Source organism: Zeugodacus cucurbitae, chromosome 6 (genome assembly GCF_028554725.1).
Source record: "Zeugodacus cucurbitae isolate PBARC_wt_2022May chromosome 6, idZeuCucr1.2, whole genome shotgun sequence".
Taxonomy (NCBI): Eukaryota; Metazoa; Arthropoda; class Insecta; order Diptera; family Tephritidae; genus Zeugodacus; species Zeugodacus cucurbitae.
The window spans coordinates 15,838,137-15,856,452 of NC_071671.1; the positions used below are offsets into that span (position 1 = coordinate 15,838,137).

Sequence of the window (18,316 nt, forward strand, 5' to 3'; positions counted from 1 at the left end):
ATGTTAGTCGTTAATTGGAGATTAATTACTTGTCGCCACAAATTAGATGATTTTAAGCAATCGTGTACCTTCTCTGGACTGCAATAAACATTTCAAACACAAAATCAGCTTTACATATATATCGGTCGAGACTTTCTCGAGTTTTATCGGGATAAACGAACAGTAATTAGTTGAAAATCAATTTGTATGAGAATATAAAATTGCCGTTTTTGTTATTTCCTCACAGTTTTTTCACATTTTCGCACCGTTTAAACCTTCTTTGGACTTACACGAATATTTCAAGAATAAAATTAATTCAGTTCAGCTGTTCTCGACTTTTAGCGAGACTACCGACACAGCATATCATTTGTATATATGGATAGATAGGTATAGATATAGAAGATTACAGAATGAAAACTGTGAATGAATCTAATGAATCAAATAGCGCTAGACAGTACACTGACGCAAAAGCAAGTAATCAAATTTGTAAGTTTCATTATCAGAAACCATCATGCCTGCACAATCGCTCATTATCACTAATCGCTAATTTATTGGGTCTAGTTCTTAATATTTTAAATTGCATGAGTAATTTCTTGTAAATTAAAATACATACGTATGTAGCTCTATAAGGCGAGAAGCATCATAAATCATTACTCGAATCTACTACTTAAGTATATATCGAGGGGTATTACTGTTTGCAATTTCTAGTGCGTAAAAAAGCTTTTAATTAAAATCAATGTTGAACCAGACAATTGTCAAGAAAAATCGTCAATTGAGGAGTTTATATTTAATTAATTAGTTAGAGAGCAAACTAAAATACAGTAAAACTTCGATAAGTCGTAACCTCGATAAGCGAAAAACCTTGATATTTCATAGTATTTCTTCGGTCCCTAGAAAAATTCGCGAAAAATGCATGTATTTCGGTCCCTTTGATAACTCGTATTTTTCTTGAGACAAAAATTGAAAAATGTGTATCAAAAGCCTCTACAACTCGTATTTTTTCCTCAAAAGCCTCTACAACTCGTATTTTTTTTCACAAAAACCGTACGTGACGAAAACATAGTACGTTTTTTAACCGTTATTATTTTACAGTTACGCTTATTCATAAGTTTTGCTTTGTTTTCTACAACTAGCGTAGATTAGTATCAATTAGGACCAAGATGTCAATTTCTCGTATGTGCAAAATATTGCCAATAAAAAAAAAGAAATTATTCTTGCCGTAAAAAATGGTGAAAAACAAGTAGAAATTGCGAAAAAGTTCGGTATTGCGCCATCTACAATCACATCAATTTTGAAAAAAAGTGATCTGCATTTGGGTTTTCCTCAAACACCAAACGTAAGCGCCAAAAATTACCAGAATACCTAGAATTAGAAAAGAGAATACTCACTTGGTTTTTGCAATGCCGAGAATCTAATACTATTCCAGTTGGAGGACATTTACTAAAAGAAAAAGCAAAGGTGTATGCCGCAAAATTGGGCTTAACACAATTCGACGCAAGTAATGGCTGGTTGGACAATTTCAAGAAGAGAAATAATGTAAGTTTCAAAAAAGTTTGCGGTGAAAGCGCGGCCGTTGATGATGAAGTGTGCGTTCAATGGAGAGAAAACATTCAAAAGTTAATAGAGAATTATGAGCTCAAGAATATTTTCAACGCGGATGAAACGGGTATTTTTTACAAGTGTCTTCCTGATCGCACTTGGTCTTTAAAAGACCAAAGTTGTAATGGTAGCAAATTGAGCAAGGATCGTCTTACCCTGTTGCTTGCTGCAAATATGGATGGGTCAGAAAAATTTAAATTATTAATGATTGGTAAATCCCTATGCTTTATCGTGCAAATTCAAAGTCATGGACGACACGTAATTTATTTCTTGAATAGCTACAATTGGTGAACCAACAAATGATAAAACAAAATAGAAAGATTTTATTATTTATTGATAATTGCACCGCCCACACTGCAATGGAACCTGAATTTCTCCCACCTAACACCACTTCAGTTTTGCAACCACTCGACAAAGGCATAATCAAAAGTTTCAAAACATTGTCCCGTAAAGAAGTTGTTGTTAAACTGCTTGAAAGCATTGAGGAAAAAAAGGATTATTCCATTTCGATTTATGATACAATGAATATTGCCCATAAAGCCTGGACAAATATCAATAAATCGATTATTAAAAACTGTTTTCGAGCTTGCGGTTTTGTTAAGGATCAAAATGTAGTCGTAATCAGCGAAGATGTACTTCACATAGCAGAGTGGGCTCGTGTTCCACAAAATGCAGAAACACGTGTAAACTTTGATGACTACATTCATGTTGATGATGAGTTGGTGATTACTGGAAGCCTCAATGATGATGAAATTCTGGGTTTCGAAAACATCGACGATGAAAACGATGAAACATTTGAAATTCTCTCAGTTTCCATAAAGGTTGCGAAAGCTTCAATTGAAAATAAAATGTTGAAGACACTATTTTTAATGACATTGTAAACATTGATAATGCCATAGATAAAATACGCCAAAATAATGTCCGTCAAAAACATATTACGGATTTCTTTTAAAATTAATACTTTTCTTAATTTTTTTTGTACAATTTTTCAAAATACATACATACATATATTGATTGATTAACATATGTACTTTATATTTTAAAATTTAAATATGTACAATCATTTCTTGTTTTTTATGTAAAATTGAAAAAATAAATAAAAAAAACTCTATAATTCGTATATTCTGTATGTTGCCTCTATAAGTTGTATAACTTGAAAAACTCCATAACTCGTATTTAAATTGTGGTCCCTTGCAAATACGAGTTATCGAAGTTTCACTGTAATACTAATATAATTAATGCATTATTATAAGACACTTCAGTAGAAATTGCAGTGTAGAAGGAACTTTAAGAGGGGAAGATATATAATGAATATATGTATGTGCACTAAGGGGGTTCTCCTGTAAGTGGGCGTACTTATAAGAGATTTTTTTTATAATATTATCTCAAGTTGTTCACAATGCACGCTTATTTGCTTTGTAACACACGTTAGACGTGTGCTGAGGACTATGATACTCTAAATTAATTACGATGAAAAAACTTCCAGATACAGTGGCTAAAGACTAAATAACAAACTACGAACAGTTTAACGGTATAATTTTGTAATACTCGATAGACTTCATCGATTTGCAACTCTGCTATTCGCGACTTCCGCGCTCTGCACTCTCTTATCTAAATATTTACTTGTGAAAGCAACAATACAGTTATTCATTTGAAATCGTTATAAAAAACTATATGGAGACCTTGTCAAAGCGATACAAACCCATTCTATTCAATAGCTATTTGATTATGCCAGTCTATTTGATTTATGCGAGTTGTTTTGATTTAAACGAGCCTCCAATCTTCATCGTTTGACAGCTTTAGTGTGTTTTCAGTTATAAACCTTCAATGAGTTACAGTTATATATGGTACTTTCATATTAAACAATGAATAAATACTATTTTTTACTGTGTAAAATTTATGTTCTTTTATGGTTTATATATATGTATGTACATATGTATGCATTATCAAATCAATATGTCGCCAGTAGTCTATCATATGATAAGTTTATTTGACTTTAGTAATTGCTTTTAAAGTGTCTCATCGAAGATTTGCGGCAATCATTGGTAATACACTTGTCATTTAGTCACTTTGTCTATTTGAACGTAATCAGTCGGTGTTGGTCAAACTGCGCGTGAGGTTTACATTTTACGAAAATCGCATAAAATAAATTCGCAATATAGAGATACATACATATTAATGAATGAGAATCCTCGAATCTAGAAATAAAATATTTACATTTTTTACGAAAAAATTTAGTATTATATTTAAGTAAGGATAACTCTCACCAAATTACGGTACGTTTACGCTATATCAATTAAAATATATGGTAAAGTGCATACAATGTTTAAATTGAGGAATACAATGTTTTTATTTTTTGTCTCTAAAAAATATATATTTTTATGGGTTAACTCGCGGACAAGATCGGGTACTCGTGGAAAAGTGACGCATTTTTGTTCAGAGTTTTTGCTATATGCATACGGCAAATGAAGTGAAATAATCGGTGTACGTGGCATTTGCGCGGAAGACGCGCTAAAAGTTAACACTTATGTTTTTCAAGTGGTTTTATGGCAACCCGTTACATAACATATCTGAACTTATATAGATGATTTAATTATTTATTTGTATACTAACTCTCACAAAATACAAAGAGAGTATAATAGTTTTGATCACATAACGGTTATTTGTAACACCTAAAACTAAACGATCTATCTCGTTAGAGTTATTATAGAGTTATATATACCAAAGTGATCAGGGTGAAGAGTAGATTTGAAATCCGGATGATTGTCTGCCCGTCCATACAAGCTGTAACTTGATTAAAAATTGTGATCTTGATGAAACGTGTATCACGTGTACCAACGTGTTCCGGGGCACCATAAGAAGGTTGCTTTCGTAGATGTGCGAAATCGGACCACTGCCACGGCCACAAAATAGCGAAAACCGAAAACCTATAAAGTGTCATAACTAAGCCATAAATAAAGCTAAATTAAAAGTTGGTACAAATGATCGCACTAAAAAGTGGCATATTCGGATGTAATTATTTTGTTAAAAGGGGGCGTGGCTTCGTCTCCTACTAAGTTTGTACATATCTCGTAAACTACTAAAGCTATATCAACCAAATTCAGTGGAGTACTTTCCTTAAGCCACTTCCTTCTACAGTCTAAAAATAGAGGTAACCGGATTATAGCCTATCTCCCATACAAAGGATATGTTGAAAACTACTAAAAATGCTATAATTCAGTAAGGAAGAACACAAAAAAAACTTTAAATTTCATGGTAACGATGACACGGAAGGGCTCCAATCAAACTTGTATACGAAATTTGAAATGGGCGTGGTTCCGCCCACTTATGACTCAAAAATCATAGCTCAGAAACTACCGATTTCAACCGATTTGAAATTTAGTACATATTAGTGATGCCCTGATGTTACCGAGGTAAAATGGTACAAAATCGATTCACAACCACGACTACTTCCCATACAATATATTTGTAAGTCAAGCACCAGTAAAGATATCGGAAAAAAACTTTGCACAAATACTTTATTTCTAGTGTGACATGGCCCTTATTAAAATAAAAAAATCGGACCATAACTTTACAAGGCCCCAGATATCAAAAATATGGAGCTTGCGGCTAATTTTTTATTGAAAATACAAATAAATCTCTCAGATATTCTAATGAAATTCAAGGGAGATGTTTTTCTTCTAACAGTGAGCGTCTATGCCAAAAATGGGTAAAATCAGGCCAATATTTCTTCTAGCCCCCATATACTATATATAATGATTTCTGATTTCTAGTGGATTTTATTCCGATTATAAGGGTCAAATTGTGCGTTCTCTTAAAAAAAATAATTAAGTTAATTGCGAGCTTACAACTTCTTTACTTGTTTCAAACTGGTAAATCTCCCAAAACTATTTAAAACCTAAACTTTTCCAAAGACCTTCTCTTTGGTAGCCTTTTGAAGTTGATGTGAAATAAATACCACAGTAATTCATTTTACGGCTAAAAATATTTAGCGGCAACACTGGCTGAAGAATTTTTAACTAAGTATTCTTAAGAATATTTATTTAAATAAAACGTGAAAAAATTGTGAAATAATAACTCAGGTGAATTACCCAAATATTTAGATAACAAACAAATACAAGATTTTAATAGCCCCATATATAATACTTTCATATGTACTCAGAAGCCCATAAAAGACAATTTCTTTGTAAAGTAGCCAAACTTGATAAGCGACAATCGGTAGCATTTGGAGAACGAAATGTCGGTACTCGACACTATTTAACTGGAAATAACTGCTTTAACCTACAAATTTTCCAAAATATAATGTAAACATATACAATAGAAACTTAAAAAAAGCGTTAAGACACTTTAATACAAATACAGTTAGCAGCAATTATGACGAGATAAGCAATCTCAATGACGTATACAAAAGTCATATCTACCAAATTGTGTTAAATACTAAAGAAGCTAATCAGCAACAAGCAGCAATTATCTTATCATTGGCATATCCGCTGATAAATTTCTAATAGCGATTTTTGTAATACATATATTTTTATTGCATGTGCAATTTATTATTTCGAAGAAATTGCCCTTTCTCTCCCTATCTGATGCACTGGGTTCATTATATAATCGACATTATTAGTCAAAGAGCGGCGGAAGTCGTTGTGATATGTAACAGGAAACCATGCCTATATCTCTCACTTATTGGCCGATATACAGTAGAAGTATAATGTCAATTAGTAAGACAGCTATTCTGATTTTCAATATATTGGGGTTAGGAAAATATTAGAGGAATGGTTCTATGCTTCTCACAACACTATGCAGAGAGTTGTTGTACTCCAACACAGTGGGAGATATTCTAAATTATTACCAAACTTATTTATATTTATATTTTCAGTTTAAAAACCAAAATATCGTTGAACAATTTTATATACTCTTCATGCAATACATCACACTTCATATTTCCATTTCATTCACAGATGACAGAGCCGACTGTGTCAACAACCAAAGGCGATTCAAATTCAGTGTTGAACCTCGTTGATTTAAATTCACGGTTAGATAATAGATAATGTACCTACTATATTAACTCAGTCATCATATAACAGTTTTCAAATAATTTCAGCACAAATTTAGTTAAAATAGCGGAGGCCGAAGATGAATACAATCCAGCGGATCACAGAGACCAAGTTAAAGGCCAATCGTCAGGTGGCGCTATGGCACATTTCCTTAAAAGCTCATTGGGTAGCGGTATTTTAGCAATGCCAATGGCTTTTAAATGTGGCGGTTTGCTGTTCGGTATGATTGCCACGTTAGTGGTGGGCTTCCTGTGTGCGCATTGTGTGCATATATTGGTAGGTTTTTGGAAATTTGGCAAATCTAAATATTAGCGGATATTTAAGAAAATGTTTTCAGCTCATTGAAATGCATATTGACTCACATTTAAATTATTTAATATTTAATTAATATTGAGAATTTAATCTTATACAAAAATTTAAGCAGTTGGCAACCTTTCTTGAAAATGATTTCTTAGCTGTCTCTTAAACTTATTTAATTTGAATTTGTTTATTTTAATTTAAAAAAAGTTTAACACTTGGCAACCCATCTCTTAAACTTATTTAATTTTAATTCATTATTATTATTATATTTAAATTATTATTATTCTTTTAATTTCAAAAAAAATTTAATTTTTTTCTTGACAACCTTTCTCGAAATTACCGGTATATGTTTTTTTAGCTTTAAATTTACACAATATAATTATTTATCTTTACATTTTTTTCATATTTACAGGTCAAGACCTCACAAAGTATCTGCAAAGACCTCAGAGTGCCATCTTTGGGTTTTGCCGAAACTGCTGAAAAGGCCTTTGAAAATGGCCCCAAGCCATTACGTTCGTGGTCGAACTTTGCAAGGTGAGCTCAACTTAACTATAAAGTTAACTTTGTCGGATCTAAATTTAAATCTCTCCCACACAGAATTTTCGTCGATGGCAGTCTGATGGCAACATATTACGCTGCCGCTTGCGTTTACATGGTATTTATTGCTACATCATTTCACGATGTAATCAACTATGACACCGGTCTTGAATGGAAATTGAGCGCTTATATTGGATTCACGGTGATCGGTTGCCTCTTCATTGGTCAGATAAGAAATCTGAAATGGCTTGTGCCATTCTCTGCGATGGCAAATGTTTTTATTTTAATTACTTTCGGCATAGTGTTGTACTATTTGTTTAGCGGCACATTGGTATTCAGCGATAAGCCATTAATTGGCGAAATCAAACAGATACCGCTTTTTTTCTCTACAGTTATATTCGCCATGGAGGGTATCGGTTCGGTGATGCCCGTTGAGAATGCCATGAAGAAACCGCAGCAATTTCTCGGTTGTCCTGGTGTACTCAATATATCTATGTCCATTGTTGTTGTATTATATGCCGCTATCGGATTTTTAGGTTATGCACGTTATGGTGACGTTGTGAAAGGCAGCATTACACTGAATTTACAATATGGCGAAGTGTGAGCAGGAATACATGTGTTACTTGTATACATATTTACTTTGTAATTTTTTTTAGTTTGGCTGATACGGCAAAATTATTAATGGCCGTTGCGATACTATTCACATATGGCTTACAGTTCTACGTGCCCAATGAAATCCTGTGGAAAAAGATCTCACACAAATTCAATGAAAATAATCATAATATTGTACAGATAATCCTACGTACTGTTATAATACTGATCAGTGGTGGCATTTGTGTCGCAATACCCAATCTTGAGATTTTCATCAATCTTGTGGGCGCCATATTCTTCTCATTACTTGGTATGTCACACATAAATTTTTGAACATTAAAAGATAAATGTGAATAATATTAACTCTTCATTCCTATTTTAGGCTTATTTGTGCCCAGTGTTTGTGAAACAGTTTATTTGTGGCCAGATCGCTTCGGTTGGTGCAAATGGAAGCTATTAAAAAATATACTTTTGTGTGCATTTGCGATATTCGCGCTAGTTGCTGGTTCCTCTGCGAGTATAGAAGAAATCATTACGAAAATAATTGAAAAGAAGGACAGTTAGTTTGAAAAAAAAACTGTTAACTTGTACCTTAAAGCAATGTATATAGATTAATATTTTTTAGTAAAAAATATATATATTTTAAATTTAAAAATAAACTAAGAAATGTTTTTACACAATTATAAGGCAATAAAAACTTCTTTTATTAATTGTTAACACCCCTAATTCTTGATTTCCTTGAATATAAAACTAAATCTAATTATCCTACACATAACATTCTACTGAACTAACCATTTGCTTATCTAGCTTCTCAGCACTGCAGATTCTACATATACATATAGCGAGTCACTGCACAAATCACTTTGCCATCTCGTATAGTATCAATAGAGGTTTAATACTCTACATCAGTTGGAAACACACTACTGTAGTCCAATTTTAATTTAGAATGAATTTATTGCTATATATTCTTAGCTCCGGTTCCAAACAATGTGCATTGCCCAGGATACTACAAATAGTGCTTTCATGCTAGCATATACGAATATGTGTTTAAAAGCATATTGCTTTAGTTTTCAATATCACAAACATAATCGTTTTTATTATAAATTAATTAAAACTTTAACACTTTATTGTAAACTAATTTCACTTCATTCACTTTCATTTTATCCGCACTAAATGTCATAACGCTCGTGTTAAATCATCGTTTCAAACTGTGAGCAACCATTTCGCTGTATTTTAACGAACGAATGCATTTGTTTCCTCTTTCCAATCTTCGTGCAGCTTCATAATTCACAATAGTGTCACAATGAAAAAGTACTTAAGGGAATATCACTTTAATTTATAAACAGAACACAAAATAAAAAATTTTAAAGCTGTAGTTAGTTTGACAAAAAATTTACGCACTAAAATGCAAACATAATTAAAATATGTGCTATTTAGAATTATTTTTTAAACTTGTTATCTATTTACTGTGAGTTTCATCACTGTGAATTTTATTATATTCTCTGAGTGTTGCTGTTGTGTAAGTGACTAGTGAAGTATACTTCTAATTTATTTTATTTAATTGCTTCGTTGAGTGTTTATTTTAAATGTTTATGTAAAAAAGTTTGTTGTTGTTTACCATTACTGTTACTATCAATTTTTAATACAGTAAAAATAATTTTAAAGCAACTAAACTACAAATACGAGTTTTTTTTTTAATTTTAAACAATAACAAATTAAACCTTTATTTCGTATAACGACAAATATTTTCTATTAATTAAGCGCAATTATGTATAATACAAAATAAAATTCCTTAAACTTTTCAATCAAATTTAAATATCAGTACGAAGCAGTGCATAAAATGCTGTATTGCATGTGATCTCATTTAGTGCATGGCAGACAATAGTAATGTATGAGATAATTGTTTAAAGCTGATATTTAATTATTATGCAGCGCTGAGCACTCCTTTATCGTGTTTAACAATATAACAATATTATAAATAACAACGCAGCTATAAAATCATCATTTCTACTCGCAATATATTACAACAATGAAATAACAAAACAATAAAACACAAATTAACGTTTAATAATTCACACGCCGTTGCAAACGCCACTCCAGAACATCTACACATCTTATTGGCATATTGTACACACGAACTGCACTACAAAGCGACACCTTTGCTGGCATCTTAGAACATTATTACCTGCCACTGAGTAACTTAGCAGCTTTGCGCGTTGTCATAACTTTGCACATCATCGCTCTATCGACATCAGTCAGAAAGCGGTTGCGATATCATCAACAACAACGCGTCACAAAGAATATCTTTGAGTGATTTATAGTGAATTTAAATATAAATACATCTAAAATTATTCTCAGGACAACAGATGTGGTCCATTTTATACGAGGCACAAGAATAATTTTAGATTTGCGCGGAATTTTAAAGTGAAAAGTACGTTGATTATCAAAAAATATAAGTTAATATGTGTATATTAATTTCGTATTTTAATCCTAAGCTGTTAGTTTAATTTTTACAATTACTGTGTGAAGCACAAATCATAATAATTAACTTATGCAATATATTAATGTTGCAATAGAAATGTAAACAAATAAATGTTTGACCTTTCACCGCCCAATTGAAAACTATTAAGTTGACGACTATTATAATAGTTGCTGATTTGCATTCGATGTTAATGCGTTTTAATTTTATGTATATTTAAAATGTAAAAAAAAATTAAAAAATTTATATAAAAAACTATAAAATAAAATAAAATAAAATAAAATAAAATAAAATAAAATAAAATAAAATAAAATAAAATAAAATAAAATAAAGTAAAATAAAATAAAATAAAATAAAATAAAATAAAATAATAAATATAAAATAAAATAAAATAAAATACAATAAAATAAAATAAAATAATATAAAATAAAAAAGAAATAACATTTTTTTTACTTTTTTCCATTAATTAAAATATATTTATTATAACATTAAAGAATAATGCTTACGAGTATTTTGTATAACGTACACATAAGCACATAATATCTTACTGATATATAATTAGCACATTCATTCATTAATCGCAACCAAATGCAAAAAAGCATTTTAATCTTTTATAGACATTTAAAAGCGTTTCATTATCTTCAGTGTATAAAGGAATTTTTGTGCGTAAATACATACATACATGGACATAGATAGGAGCCATAACGTTTATAGAATAAAAATAAATTAACCCTACATCAAACAAGCTTCAATAAAAAAGGAGAAGGGAAAGCAAATAATAAATAAAATAATTTCTTTTACAACATAAAAACGACATGTGACAGTGTTAAATGAAGAATTTGTGATATTAAAAAATTAAAAAATACTAAAAAAATTCCCTTCCAGTTAGATAGTAAATGAAAGAAAAAGTTAATAAACTGAGTAAATGCCTGATGTACATCCATTTATCATGTTTATTTAGATTATGAAAGTTTGTGGGGGAGAAGTCATAAAATAGAATTGGCAAATAAAAAAATATGTAGCACGTATCTATATACTAGTTAAGCCAAGAGTAAATAAACAAATTAAACAGTCATCACAATAAACAGCAAAAACATTTCCAACAACAACAGTAAGAATCTAACAACGCGTTATTCAGATAAAAAATCGTGCAAATAGTCATTTGACAACAACAATGTGTTTTACATGATTATTTATGCAAATTTCCTAAAATTATAAGCGGATTGACGGGTTTTGTTTCTAAAGAAATTGGCGCAGCAATGAGTAATGTGTGAATTATGCAGTTTAGCATTTAAGACTGACGCAATCAAATGTTAGAAAAATGCACAGCAAAAGTTTTGAACACTGCTTTTTTGCTCCAAAATGTTATTACTAGAATTAAAAATATCTCGGAAGAAATCTGAGGGAAGCTTCAAGCACGTGGTTAATATGCCTAGGTTGTTGAAAAGATTTACAATCGGCGAGAAATTACGCTCGACGATCACATATTAATTGTCTAAGTAATTAGTGGAGTAGATAACTACACATTTTTTCCGAATGCAAATTTACAACTCTGTTGACGACTAGAAATCTTATCATATTTTATTCGACATTTTAAATATCATAATCATATATGCTAAAAGCAATTCTTATTGCACAGTGTCGCCTTATAATATTTTTTTTTTTTTAAATGCTAGAGCTAGAGGAAGTTAAAAATATTTATTAGATGCACTGAGGTTCTCATGTTCGATTTGTGGGGCCTTGAAAACTTATTATCTGATTTCGAAGAGTTTTAGAAAGGCGAACCAACACTATAAATGCAGACTCATAAGTGAACGGAGACACGCCCATTTAATATTTTGTATACAAGTTTTAGTGGAGTCCTTCTATACAATCTTTATAATAGAATTAAGTTGCTTTTCCTTACTGAATTAAAACATTTTTAGTCATTTTCACTTCCTTCGCTTGGGAAGTGGCGTGGTTACAATCCGATTTCCTCCATTTTTAGACTGTATAAGGAAAGAGGAGGCTAAAAGAAATAACTGCAGAGAGCTTGGTTAATATAGGTTTAGTAGTTTACGAGATATATAAAAAAAACTTAGTGGGGGCCACGTCCATTTTTATATATGGCTTAGTTATGGCACTTTATATGTTTTCTGTTTTCGCCAAATTGTGGGCGTGTCAGTGTTCCGATTTCGCCCATCTACGAACTTAACTTACATATGGGGCCAAGAAACCTGTGTACCAAGTTTCGTCAAGATATCTTATTTTTTACTAAATTTACACGGACGGATGGACAACATTTTTCTTCTGCCTGATCACTTTGGTATATATAACCTATATCTAACTCGTTGAGCAACTTTGTTACGAAAGTATAAAAAGATTCTCTCTGAATTTCTTAAAGATATCTGAGAAATTTACCGTATTTGACCATCAGCCTAGCTTGAATACCACAATCAAAAACTATGTTACCAAGAAAGAACTATGTTAAGAAATTATTCCCGACAGACAAGGTTAATCCTTTAACAATATTACTGATATAGAAAGTGACTCAAAAAATTCTCTCAATAAAGTTATAGGCGTAATTTGCTATCATTTGTTTGCCTCTTGAGACATAATACTAAATGCAGGCACTACTTAGACACCGCTTTTCGAAAAGGCGCTTAAACACTTAGAGAACTAATGCACTTATTTATTGATACTTAAATTAAATCAGAAAGTTTTAAATGAAGTACTAATTAGTTTATAATCCTTGACACCACGTAATACAGAAGTCAATAATAAAACAAATAAGGAAGGGCTAAGTTTGGGTGTAACCGAACATTTTATACTCTCGCAATTTATTTATTTCACTTTATTTATATTATATAATACACAATTTGACTCACATATTCGTCATATATATTGTATAAAGTCCATTGAAAGTTGGAAACCCTAATATTAGGTTAGAAGCACCGAGGTCCTCGTGTTCGATATATGGGGCCTTAAAATCCTATGGTCCGATTTCGGCGATTTTTAGAATGGGGCTGCCACACTATTAACATAGTATTTGTGCAAAGTTCTGCACCGATATCTTCACTAGTGCTTATTTTATATATTGTAAAGTAAACGATTCAGATTGTCTTCAAAGTTCTGGTATATAGGAAGTAGGCGTGGTTGTGAATCGATTTGGCCTATTTTCACAACATATCATTGGGATGTAAGGAAACTATTACAAACCAAGTTTCATTGAAATCGGTTGAGTAGTACCTGAGATATGGTTTTTGACCCATAAGTGGGCGACGCCACGCCCATTTTCCATTTTGTAAAAAAGTCTGAGTGCAGCTTTTATCTGCCATTTCTTATGTGAAATTTAGTGTTTCTGACGTTTTTCGTTAGTGAGTTAACCCACTTTTAGTAATTTTCAAACTAACTTATGGCACTTTATGTGTTTTCGGCCAAGAAATAAGTGTGCCAAGTTTCATCAAGATATCTTAATTTTTACTCAAGTTACAGCTTGCACTGACGGACGGACGGACGGACGGACAGACAGACAGACATTCGGACTTGAACTCCACTCTTCACCCTAATCTCTTTGGTATATATAACCTAATCTAACTCGTTTAGTTTTGGGTGTAACAAACAACCGTTATGTGAACAAAACTATAACACTCTCTTTAGCAACTTTTGTTGCGAGAGTATAAAAATGAGTAGTAAGAAGGAGACCAAGATTACGCTTGAAACCGCATTATCCATTTAAGAACTTATCGACTCGTACAAAAATAAGAAATCGCAAAGCATTAAAAAAAAGTGTTTGACAAAAGCGTGTTGAGTGATTTTGGAAAAATTCCCGAAAATAAGAAGCAAACTAATCGTAGGATATCTTATGTAAATATATAAATTAGGTCCCAATTTAATACATTCATATAAACCAGTACTCTATCTAAAAGAACTAGTACGTAACTTTTAGTATTACAAAAATAATATATGGTTATAAGTAAGAAGCTCCAGTCCAGTCTGTGGTTATTGACAAATATGGTATCAATATATAGTATGTTGTATATTTATCGTATTTTGTAAGAGCTTAAAACATTGTTTGCATTTCTTCTTAATCCTCACTTTCTTACAAATGTGCATATGTATTGTAATATGTTTGTGAAAATACCTGACTTCAAAAGTGCTGAATTAAAATATTTGTTATTATTGAATTTACAAACGTCTGTTCTTTCAAGAGTGTTGAAAAATAAAGTCATCGCCTTCAGTTTAAACTGAACTGAACGAGTCGAAAGTGAGATATTTAGTATTTAGAACACAGCTAAGCGAACAAGTGATGAAGCGTTAAACATTAAAATTGTGTTAGAATTTTAAAAAATTTAAATATATTTCATATACAATATACCGAGGTATATATATTACACAGTGGTTTCACTAACAAAGTATTTCAAATGTCAAAAGCTGCTTGTGAAAGAAGCTGAAAAAAGATGCAGAAGCAACTTACAAATTATAGATTTTTAATGAGCCGTTCGTTTGAGAGTCGAATAATAATTTAAAAAAATAAAATTTTTAATAAAGAAACCAAATTAACGTGACGACGTAGTCCCCGAGTAGTAGTAATGTCTTAGTATACCTAACCAGGACAGCAGATCCCTGTACCAACTCCGTTCTACAGATCGAGCCATCCGTATACACATGTAGTATAGATTTATAGGTGGCGCTGAACCCTTTCCATTGGCTTCCGATATGTTGATTAACGTCTGCCTACATGCATATAGAGCATTGCTAGCCTTCTATTCTCTTTCCTCCACATTATGCTTCCAGTTGTTCACCAACAATGCCCATAAAATTGTAGATTGGAATGTTATATATCAGTAAACGTCTTACGCTTCAGATGATCTCTAAATTTTTCATAAATACTATAACCTTATGTAGAATTTAAATATAACCCACATTTGTATCTTTTATCTATAGATGACGGATACTGTAATTTCTACACCCTCGCCAAATGGGAAGACCACTTCTATATTGACGCTGAATAACTGCAGTTCGAGGTAAACGCTCAAAAGTACATACATTATGAATATCGTCTTAAATCTCTGAAACATTTTTCTATGTATTTCAGCACGTATCTAACCTCGAAGACACAACTTGGCGATGAATACAATCCAGGGGATCATCGCGACCAAGTTAAAGGTCAATCTTCAGTTGGCGCTTTTGTGCATTTACTCAAAGGTTCATTAGGTTTTGGTATACTGTCCATGCCGATGGCGTTCTACAATGGTGGTTTGCTATTCAGTATGATTGCCACGCTGATAGTGGGCTTCCTTTGTACGCATTGTGTACACATTTTGGTAAGTGGGGTTTTTTAAATCTTTAATCTATTTCTAATATGAAAAAATTAAAATCAAAATCATAGCATTAACCTCAATATTCGAATTTAATACTGGAAAAAAAATATTTGGTCAATTTAGATTATTTTCCTGAAAAGCGCTAACATTATTATTTACTTCTATTTATTTTATTTAATCTTTCTCTTATTGACAGGTCAAAACCTCACAAGAAATGTGCCGAAACAATCGAGTCCCTGCGTTAAGTTTTGCAGAAACCACCGAGAAGGTCTTCGAAAGCGGTCCGAAATGTCTGCGTTCTTGGTCAGTCTTTGCGAAGTGAGTGCTCCTTGTACAATAACAACAAATACTATATTAATTACACTTTATAAAATTCCCTTTCCCACACACAGACGTTTCGTTGATGGCGGGCTGATGGCCACCTATTTTGCTGCCGCTTGTGTTTACATGGTGTTTATTGCTACATCATTCCACGATGTGATCAACTATGACACCGGTCTGAAATGGGATGTGCGCATTTATATTGCATTCACCGTGATACCCTGCCTATTAATTGGACAAATAAGAAATCTGAAATGGCTAGTGCCGTTCTCAGCCATAGCGAATATATTTATTGCCATCACTTTTGCCATAGTGTTGTACTATCTGTTTCGGGAGCCTTTGGTATTCTCAGACAAACCTTTGATGGCGAGAAGCGAACAGTTACCACTCTACTTTGCCACCGCCATCTTTGCCATGGAGGGTATTGGTTCAGTTATGCCGATCGAGAATTCCATGAAGAAGCCGCAACAGTTCCTCGGCTGCCCTGGTGTGCTCAATACCGCTATGATCATTGTGGTGATATTTTATACGGCCATCGGTTTCCTGGGTTATGCGCGTTTCGGTAGTGAAGTGCGCGGCAGCATTACATTAAATTTATTGGAGGGTACGCCGTAAGTGCGCAATTACATACTTTCACGTTATTCACTTATAAATATGATATGTTTTTCAATTATTTTCTCCTCAGTTTGGCTGACACTGCGAAACTGCTGATCGCTGTCGCATCGCTCTTCGCTTATGGTTTAGTGTTCTACATACCGATCGATACGCTTTGGAAAAATATTAGCCATAAAATCAGCGAAAAGAATCACAACATCGCACAGATACTTATACGCACGGGCATTATACTGATCAGCGGTGTCGTTGCCACAGTCATACCCAATCTGGAGCCATTCATCAGTCTCGTGGGCGCCATCTTTCTCTCATTACTTGGTATGCTCTTTTTTTTGAAGTGTTTAAACAATTATTTATTTATTTTCTATTAAATCTTTGCAGGCTTTTTGGTGCCAAGCGTTTGTGAGACAGTTTATTTGTGGCCCGATCGCTTGGGTTTCTGGCGCTGGAAGCTGTACAAGAACATACTCTTAAGTACCTTTGCGTTATGCGCTTTAGTTGCTGGCTCAGTGGCGAGCATAAATGAAATTATTAAAATATACCAGTGATGTATACTGTTAAGGCTCTTTTTAGATTTAAATTATGTACATATAGCATATGATAGTTATGATAGAAAGTCTATAAAACTAGAAACTAGCCAAGCAGCAGCATTTCTTAAAACTGTTTATTTGTTGTATGTTGTTGTTACAATAAACCAATTTTAATACCTGTGATTATAAAATTTTGAAAGCAATTTTCTTTTGTATAAATATTTTAAATAAAAATATAAGTTTTCTTGGAAGTATAGAAACTTGTGCGGAAATGAAATATCAAATGCTGACTCTCTCACACAGTTTACTACTGAATATACCGAATATAACTATGTTAGTTACATTGGTGTTAGGAGAGAGCCTAAACTGGCTTCATGTAATTTAACCAAAAAAAACTCCACAAAAATTTTACTTAATTTTATTAAGATATCTCACGCAATAATCGATATATCGGCAAACAAATGTTCAGAATAAAAAAAAAATAGATTAGTAAATTAACTAGATTTCGCAGAACCCTCGAAATGTAAATAGAACGAATCACACGTGACTCCTCAAAATGGAAGAAAGTCTTACCTCCCGTTACCTCTAAAAAAGGTAAACGAAGTTAACCCCAAGTAACCTCTCCAAGTACCAAAAAAAACTTGAATTCTAACCCTTCAAAATATAAACTAACATGACTTCGCTTAAAATGTGAACAAAGGTCACAGATTGTCACGTGATGTCATGTTTATTTACATTTTATGCGAGGTCAACGACCTCTGGCAGGGATTTATTTACATGTCTGTCGAGTTAAATGATCTTTGACAAGAGTTTGTTTACATTTTAGCCGAGTGACCTTTGGTAGGGGTTTGTTTACATTTTATGTGAGGTCAGTGACCTTTCTCCAGGTTTTTGTTTACATATCGACCGAGGTCAATGATCTTTAGAGTTTATTTACATTTACGCTCAGTTCAATGACCTTTGGTCGGGGTTTTTTTTGCATTTTGGCCGAGTCAATGTCCTTTGACAAGA

At 32.4% G+C, this 18,316-nt stretch overlaps 3 protein-coding genes across 7 annotated transcripts; all 3 read left to right on the forward strand.

Annotated features, from left to right (window-relative positions):
• Nucleotides 1–1,937: 1,937 nt before the first annotated feature.
• LOC128922896 (tigger transposable element-derived protein 6-like) lies at nt 1,938–2,459 on the forward strand. Its single transcript, XM_054235288.1, has one exon. The coding sequence runs from the start codon at nt 1,938–1,940 to the stop codon at nt 2,457–2,459; it is 522 nt and encodes a 173-aa protein (XP_054091263.1).
• A 1,163-nt stretch (nt 2,460–3,622) lies between these two features.
• On the forward strand, nt 3,623–8,740 carry LOC105213205 (proton-coupled amino acid transporter-like protein CG1139). 3 transcript variants are annotated; one of them, XM_054233670.1, is made up of 7 exons: nt 3,623–3,864; nt 6,536–6,610; nt 6,680–6,908; nt 7,345–7,466; nt 7,530–8,069; nt 8,126–8,370; nt 8,443–8,740. In XM_054233670.1, the coding sequence occupies exons 2-7, from the start codon at nt 6,537–6,539 to the stop codon at nt 8,622–8,624; spliced, it is 1,392 nt and encodes a 463-aa protein (XP_054089645.1). In that variant the 5' UTR covers nt 3,623–3,864; nt 6,536; the 3' UTR covers nt 8,625–8,740. The 3 variants fall into 3 exon arrangements, with proteins under 3 accessions (XP_054089645.1, XP_011184171.2, XP_054089644.1); XM_011185869.3 differs by having other exon boundaries at nt 3,623–3,854; nt 6,537–6,610; XM_054233669.1 differs by lacking the exon at nt 3,623–3,864 and adding an exon at nt 4,016–4,039 and having other exon boundaries at nt 6,537–6,610.
• A 1,572-nt stretch (nt 8,741–10,312) lies between these two features.
• On the forward strand, nt 10,313–17,542 carry LOC105213203 (proton-coupled amino acid transporter-like protein pathetic). Of its 3 annotated transcripts, none has more exons than XM_011185864.3 (7): nt 10,313–10,491; nt 15,466–15,545; nt 15,617–15,845; nt 16,039–16,160; nt 16,235–16,774; nt 16,849–17,093; nt 17,157–17,540. In XM_011185864.3, the coding sequence occupies exons 2-7, from the start codon at nt 15,466–15,468 to the stop codon at nt 17,321–17,323; spliced, it is 1,383 nt and encodes a 460-aa protein (XP_011184166.2). In that variant the 5' UTR covers nt 10,313–10,491; the 3' UTR covers nt 17,324–17,540. The 3 variants fall into 3 exon arrangements, with proteins under 3 accessions (XP_011184166.2, XP_011184167.2, XP_054089646.1); XM_011185865.3 differs by lacking the exon at nt 10,313–10,491 and adding an exon at nt 14,667–14,785 and having other exon boundaries at nt 17,157–17,542; XM_054233671.1 differs by lacking the exon at nt 10,313–10,491 and adding an exon at nt 14,754–14,900 and having other exon boundaries at nt 17,157–17,542.
• The last annotated feature ends 774 nt before the right edge of the window (nt 17,543–18,316 follow it).